Genomic DNA, 8,236 nt, shown 5'->3' with positions numbered 1-8,236 from the left:
TATTATATTATAAATTATTTATGCTATTAACTATAATAGATATCATTATACAACTTTAGATAGTACAACAGTGACAGCTCTTAGTTAAGTTTAATCATATTTTTCTGTGCTTAGATTATGTTCTAGTCGAGGCTCGAGAGAAGACAATCATTAGACCCGCCCTTTCATTTATTGATATAAATGAAGTCTCTTTCATAAATATAATGCATAATGTACTATTGTCTATTACAGTGCCATAGCTAGGGGGGAGGCTTTAGGGTTTAAGCCCTTCCTTCAAAATATTAACTAAATTTAAAATCATGGCGTGTTCTTGTTCTATGCTCTATTTGGATTTTGGAATGAGATCGTACCTCAGCGGCCGACTTTTACTCATGGGCGTGGCTTCATTCATCAGTGCTAGTCTCACGAGCTTTCTAAGTGGGGGGAGAGTCTGACCGTTGCGTACGAAAACTGGTCGCCGCCGAGGTACGATTTCATTCAGAAAATGATATGGTTTGTGAATGTAATTCTGTTTTAATTTTATGAACATTTTAAATAGGTACTTTAATACTATTTACCCGGAATATCATATAATATACTTATGTTTTAATGAAAATTAAAAAATTATCGCTAATGGTTAAATTCAAAACTCTGGTTTATTCAAATTTAACTTTCTAAATTTGAATTTGAATTTGAAAATGTTAAAATTAGTATTCACAGTACAAAATATGTTAGATAAATAAAATACATGTTGAAAATCAAGTTTACTTTATTAATACACTTGGTAAGTATTATTAAGTTATCTTAAGGTTGTGTAAACAATTAATTAAAACAAATTGTATGAAAATAGGAATTTTTTATGCTTGAAGAATAATTTTAGAAATCTACAAAACTTATTTACTTAATTTTGAAAAATCTTAAATAATGACAATAAAAAATTATAGTATTCATGTATTATACTACACCATGTATGATATACATAAAAGCAAAATCTATAATATATATCCACATTAAATACTCAATAAGATGTGCATATAGAATTCCCACATCTCAAATAAATATAAAATGTCTAACGGTGTTCAAAAATAATTCCCGAATGATGTTTAACAGCCTTGAATGGATGATTTCTAGCACGGCCCCTGTAAATAAAAATGCAATTTAATACAATTTTTTTTAGTAATATTTTTATTTTATTAATTAAAAATTAACCGTTCAAAAATATTTAATTACATTACCTGGGGAGTTGATAAGACTATGTTTTACAACTACAAAGTGTATAATTAATGTTAGTAGAAGTTAGTCACTGATATAAATTATGTGAACAATCTAAACTATATTTTTTTCAATCTACTGACAAATGAGATTATGTGAAGCTACTTTATACAATATAATAATTAATAAAACATTTTGCAAGTTGAATAATATATAAATTCAAACCAAATAACAAAATTATAGTGTATATCATATTATAATAAATATAATACAATTTCTGAAGAATTACCTTATGTTGTATAAAATAGTTTTAGTTTTTGGAAAATCAGAATGTCCCCATGTCTCCATCATCACTTCAAAACAAACGACAAGACGGCCAATTATATTGATTAACATTTCATTGATATCTTCATCTTCAATTTGTTCATGAAAAACATTGATTTCTCTCTCTAACTCCTATATGAATATTTTTTTTTTTATAAAATAACAATTTTTTTTAAATATATTTATTAATTTGTACAATCTGTAAGAGAAATTTACAATAAGCACAACGGATGGTTACATAATAGGTCGTTAATGGCTTGGTTGAAGAAGCTATTCAGCAATAGCACTCCACAGTGAGATAGTTGTGATTAGTGGACTAGTTAACTAGTCCACTAGTAGATCACGTACCAGTTACGCTTTAAACATCAGTCAGGATCGCCCGGGATTGTTCGAGAGGAGAGTTTTAGGATGAGAGGGTTTCGGTGATTTGCAAGTTTGAGGTGGAAACGTTTGTATTAAGTTTTGGCGACGTTTTTTACTGTTGGAATGAGGAGGTCCTTGTGGAGGGTGTCATTCAACACATAAAAAGGAGCTTTGGTTATCTGCCGAAGGCATTTAGATTAAAAAGTTTAGATTTAGTTTATGTTGGAGTTTTTAGCTGATCCCCAGAGCTGGATACCATAGGACCAGATAGGTTTGAGGAGTGCCTTATACATAAGGATTTTATTATGTAGTGAGACGTAAAATAACAATTAACATTATTTTAATTCATAACACAGTTATTAACTGTAGATACATACTCTAACAGAATTATTATTTGTGGAATTTAAGACCGACATTCCTTCATTTATAGTTGGCATATTTAGTTGAAGAGTGAATATAGGATTACTCTTAGGGTAATCACATTTAATTACCATTACCACAGTCAGTGTTGCTGAAAAGAAAAATAATACAATAAGTAATAACTGTTATATTAAAATCTTTATACAAATGATTTAACCAATATTCCATACCTGTTTTATAATTTATTACACGTTTAAATAATAAATCATTTTCTGTCACTGTTCCAAATTCAACATGTGGTTTACAATATTCAAGTTTAATAAAATTTTCCCATGCCATCGTATTCCATGGGGATAAAACTGAAGTTAAATTAACTCCATTTATACTGAACCTTCGTTCTAAGTCTGAAATAATAACAATAATATAATTATTATAATTATAAAGGGAATTAAAATGTCATTAATTATTTACCACTGCAGTCGAGCTGAGTAATCAATGAAAGTCGCGTTTTAAGACGATTATTAATTGCCTTTAACACTTGAGCAATATGATTTCTTGAAATTAAAAAATCAGGTGCATTGGGATTTAAAAAATCTAAGCCACATATACTTTGAGCCCAGATGTAAGGTTTTCCTACTTCCATAGTGTTGAATTCAGTTTTTTCCTGTATATTCAATCAAACATTACATGTTGTATGATTAATTGTGATTTAAATTATACTAACTTCTTCTAATTGATGGAAGTTGACTATGTGAGGACTTTCTTTGCCATTATCACCCGGGAACAATGCATCAAGTATAGAGCTTGGTGAAAGCAATTCTCTAGAGTAAGATGAAGAAAATCCAGACCAAGATGAAGTAACAGTAACAGTTATTAAGTTTAAATTAACCAAATAAAAAAATTCCATTACAAACTGAGTACTGTTTTTTAAACTTAATGTTAATTTAACCGATAGAGGATGTTTTGAAAGTAAACTTTTTTGTTGAACAGACTTTGTATCTGTTCGCGATTTCTTATGATGTCGTTTTTTTGGTTTAGGCACATCTACTTCCTGTAAAATAGAAGTATTTAACAAATATTAGTTAAAATATTAATTTTAATACAAAATGAGCTTAAGATCCATTAAGACACGGTAAAAAACCAACATAATTCAAAACTGCTAATAATTATGGCATAATCTTATATTATAAAACGTTATATAGAATAAACTATAAACATCATCACATTTTTCAACTAAATTATAAATGGCTAACCAACCTGGGTATGATAGAAATAGCCTACACCTATTTTGCCAAAAAACTTTACTGACATTTAATAGAAAGAAATGTCAGACATAAAATTTAATTAATTTTGTATTAAGATATTTACTAATACCTAAATTTGAAAAAAATTAAAAAATTAAAAAGTTAATATTATACTGGGGTACATTTTCCATAGTTTATTTTTAAGTGACAGTTTAAGAAAAAGTTATTTTTAATCCAATAATACATTCACTTTACTTAAAACTACATTAATTTCATAAAAAATGTAAATAACACTTAATATTTTATTTCTCATTAAATTAAAAAAATATCAATAATCAATATAGAAAAGTTATATTAAATATATTATAGAAAAAATAAAATTATATCTGTATTTATTGACTCATGCAGTAACTATAAAATGTTGTATTAATTTTCTTTATATATTTACCTCATCAGAATTAGTATCAACAACATTATTCTTATTAGAATCAAATCTTCTAGCTTCTTCTTCATCGCCGTTAATTGAAACTGTGAATTTTGATCCTAGAATAAATTATTAGATGATTATCCATTAATGTAACTTATGGCCAATTAATTTGGAACATATAAGTATTTATTATTTACTAAGTATCACTTACTGCAAGCTACCCTATATGCGTCTGTTTGTATGTATAAATAATATAAGTGCTTGGGCAATAAATTCACAATATCTGAATATGATCTTGCTTGACAAGGAGCTAATCCAAAACTTTGTTGTAAAGGTTGAGCAGCCTAACAAATTATATAATTTATCGATTTAACTTTTATACAAATAGATTAATTAGTTTGCATAAATTAAATATTAGTTTGATAAATAATAAAATGTTTAAGAGCATTAAACTTACAGTAGAACCTCTCTAATCTGTCACCTTCGGAACTGGGGGTGTGGTCGGAACGCGAAAAAGGTCAGATTTTCAGAATATACAGAACATTTTTATTTACATATTACACACAAAATTATATTAGAAATTTATTATATCTTACATGACATTAGAAAAAAAGTCAGTTATAGATTTTTGTTTAGCAAATTACATTCTAGACTTAGCTGCAATATTCCTCCATTTCTTGATCCACAAAATGTCCATAGGTGTTGAGGTTGAATTTTAGCTATGTTAAAGGATTTCATTGATTTAAATATGATAAAACTTTCTTCAAACTTTTCTAAAATTGAACTGATGTACTTTCTGCGATACTACCTCTTCACCCATTCTATAACTCCTTGGTCCATTGGTTGGATAAGTGATGGACATTTGGTGGTAAGAAGATAGCTTTTATGTTTCCTTTCACTAATTCCTCCTCGGATGTGATGGTGTGTTATCCAACAGCAATACAGCACGAACAGGGAGCTTTTTTTGATTTAAGTCTTTTTCAACAGATGGAACAAACTCGTCGATAAATCAAGATTTGAAAAGATTGCAATTCATTCAAGCAAAGTTTTGATTGAGATAATAAACTGGTAAGGAAGATAAATTTATTTTTTTGAATGCCCTAGGCTTCTTAGATTTACCAATAATGAACTGGGGAAGCTTGTGTGTTCTATCAGTGTTGTTGCAAGGTGCAATGGTTAGCTTATCTTTTATAATTTTCGTCCTGCCATGGTATCATTTGATGAAGCGAGTGTTTTTCTTGGATCCAACCTTCACTAGCGGTGAACTCATTTCCGGCTTCTAGTATTTTGTGCAAAGCTATTGCCTTTTCTTCTATTATGGGTCCAGAGATCAGGCCTCCTTTCCTTCTTTCTTGGAAAAACCACATCCACAATGCATTGTCAAGCAGTTCAAGTTTAAGCTTTTTCAATGTTGTGCGTTTTCACCATCTATTGTCATTGTATATGATTCTATGTGTTTTCAATTTTTTTTTCAATCTTTTATCGTCGTACCACCTACATTGAATTCCTTGGCAATTTTTTGGGGTGATTCCCCTTTGTCCAGTCTTTGTAGCACTGCTAATTTTTCATTTAATTTAATGAAAGAGTAACGTGTTTAAGTTTCATACCTGACATGTTGAAAAAACACACAACTGTACACACAGTATAAATTGTAATAAATGTATAAAACGTTATAAAATAATATATAATATGTAATGAACACAAAAGAACACTGTCGTAACAAAAAATACGCACACCGATAGAAATGATACAAGAGAAGTCGAAGTACTAAAGCGGACAAGCGATAAGGGAAATATTAAACTAGCAATTAATTTTATACATATATCTACTATAAATTGGAATATCCAAATTATATTTTTAAATTACATAGTATGCATATCGATAATACTATGGTTGGATCAGCCAGAGCGGCGGACGAGAGGGGTTCTACTGTACACACATATTTTTGTTTAAGGTATATTTTGGATATTAATCATGAGTAAAATAAATTATAAAATAATAAACTTTTAACTCACACTGCGTATGTCTTTAAGCATAGGTAAAATACTTTGTAAAATCCTGCTCTCTTCCTGAATTTCAGAAAGTATAGTTTCTTTACTTTTTTCTACTTCATCACACTGTTGTTGTTGAGTTTGCCTCTGTTCAAACTCCCATTGAAGGCGTTTTATATGTAAATCATGTTCATTAATCAATCCACTTTTTAAGTTATTCTAATAATTAAGGATAATGTTAATAATTTCTTAATAATTAATAATTATTTTATTTACATACAATATAATCAGTTGCATCTGGTGACTCTAGACAAAATGTATCTAATGGTACAAGATCAATATCACTATCACTAGATCTAAAACAAAAAAAGATATCTATTATTAATAATACTTAAACAGCAAGTTCTGTGAATAACATACTTGTATTGAAGGCACTTGGATATTTCTTTTTTTAAATAAAACAATTCGTTAAGAAGATTTTCTTGCTGTAAATGTTTACTATCAATTTCTTGTTTTTTTTTATTTAATAAATCTTTTTTTTGTTTTGAGCGTATTTTATCAAGTCTGTTTAACTTTTTCAAAATTAAAAACAAATGTATTACATCATTTTTGTACTCTTCAAGTTTTTCTTTCTGTTGAAATTACGTCAAAACATAAGTTATGTTAATATTAAAAATTTTTTTTCTAACGAGTATCTAGGTACTTAAATAATGGTAAGACAAGAGAAGGTAAAAGTTGAGGGGAGGGCTTTCCTTAAAAGTTTTGAGTGTATCTCTACTCTCTAGGAGTCAAAGTTAGGTAGGTATTATATTCATGTGGTATAGGTGAAATTTCCTAAAAAATTCATCTCATCAATTGAAAATAGTATGGTAATCATACCAAAAATTCCGAAAATCAGAATTTTAATAAATATGTTAGGTTATTAAGTAGGGTTAAAATGAGGGAGCATACTTGGTAAATCAAACTGTATATTCTATTAATTTTCCTAACTATTTTTATGCGTAGCCTTGTAGAGCTAGAGCCCCTCTACCAATAAGTATACCATAACTCATAAGAAATAAAACTTACTGGTGAGTTTTCCTTGTTTTTTAAATCATAATTCCATTTCATTATATCTTGCCATTTATGTAAAGTATTAAAGTAAATTGCAGAATCACTATTTTCATCCCTATTAGATGTTTGCTTTTCTTCGTATTTTGCAACCGCCTAAAATATAAAGAATAGTTTTAAAATTATAGCATTCTAAAAGTAAGTAGTGAAGGAAAAATGTAAGCAATACGTTAAAGCACATAAATTCAAGAATTAATGTTCATTTGGAAACTACAATGTTTAGAAATCGTAGATTTTAAAATCCACAAGATTTTCTACATGCACGTAACATTCATTTTTTTTATATAACAAAGTAATCAAATTAATAAACATAAATAAAGGAATTTTATCAAACTATCAAAAATAAAAATAATTACCGTGTAAATATCCACTTCAGATTCTTTGTTCCTGACAATGACCGGTTTACTTTGCGTAGGTTTTTCACTCATTGCAAGACAGATCAAACGATTTTTATGAATATTAAACGAACATAAAATATATGAATCAACAACCTAGGATAAGTTTATAAGCAAATGGTATTATTCATGGGTGATAATTTCCAGAAATGTCGCAGAATTATAGGTTGTACTGTGTAAAAAATAAGTAGTAAATACCTACCAATTTTCATTCCAACAACGTCAATGAGAAAAAGGAATGAGGCAAAATGCATGAATAATAACTATAAAAATGCTCCAATATTACATAAAATGCACCACTCTATTTTGTCATGATGATATTATGATTTATGAATATTATTGATGCAAAACCCACGATGTGGAGAAGATAAGGTGGACGGACACCGTTTGTACATATTCCGGTTGCAAATTATCTCGGCAGTTTGAAAATAGTACAAATGTGTCGTATAGATAGCGCCTCCATTTACACGAAACCACGATCTTAGTCCGTATCCGAAACCTTGATTTTTTATTGTTGTGAATAAACTGTTTTTAGTCCAGCTAGAGTACGGTAGTGGCGCGAAGCTAAGAAAAAAATTAAAAGCTGAGCGGTCACGACCATGGCTAAATAACTAGGTATGATCTCAACTTTGTGATACTTAAGTGCCATATGGCTAAATAACTAGGTATGATCCACAGAATGATATATAAACAATAAACATGTATGTTTATATATCTGTGGTGGTATGATCTCAACTTTGTGATACGTAATATAGCCGCCACTGGCAGTACCACGATTATAGATAGTAACTATCTATAATCGTGGGCAGTACGCATATTATCACTTTGATT

The 8,236-nt window shown here is 28.9% G+C and overlaps 1 protein-coding gene across 1 annotated transcript; it reads right to left on the bottom strand.

Moving 5' to 3' along the window:
- Window positions 1-730: 730 nt before the first annotated feature.
- On the bottom strand, window positions 731-7,806 carry LOC111042126 (THO complex subunit 5 homolog B). Its single transcript, XM_022326640.1, has 14 exons — window positions 7,608-7,806; window positions 7,367-7,501; window positions 6,969-7,106; window positions 6,321-6,532; window positions 6,181-6,256; window positions 5,925-6,119; window positions 4,121-4,253; window positions 3,931-4,025; window positions 2,963-3,289; window positions 2,710-2,902; window positions 2,469-2,642; window positions 2,256-2,389; window positions 1,481-1,647; window positions 731-1,118 (listed from the first exon to the last, which is right to left on the bottom strand). Exons 2-14 carry the CDS (start codon window positions 7,436-7,438, stop codon window positions 1,049-1,051), a joined length of 1,986 nt encoding a protein of 661 aa, XP_022182332.1. The 5' UTR covers window positions 7,439-7,501; window positions 7,608-7,806; the 3' UTR covers window positions 731-1,048.
- Between the last annotated feature and the right edge of the window lie 430 nt (window positions 7,807-8,236).

Source organism: Myzus persicae, unplaced genomic scaffold, assembly GCF_001856785.1.
Source record: "Myzus persicae strain clone G006 unplaced genomic scaffold, MPER_G0061.0, whole genome shotgun sequence".
Classification (NCBI taxonomy): domain Eukaryota; kingdom Metazoa; phylum Arthropoda; class Insecta; order Hemiptera; family Aphididae; genus Myzus; species Myzus persicae.
The sequence above is the reverse complement of the archived record's forward strand: the minus strand, read 5'-3'. Positions and strand labels throughout refer to the sequence as shown.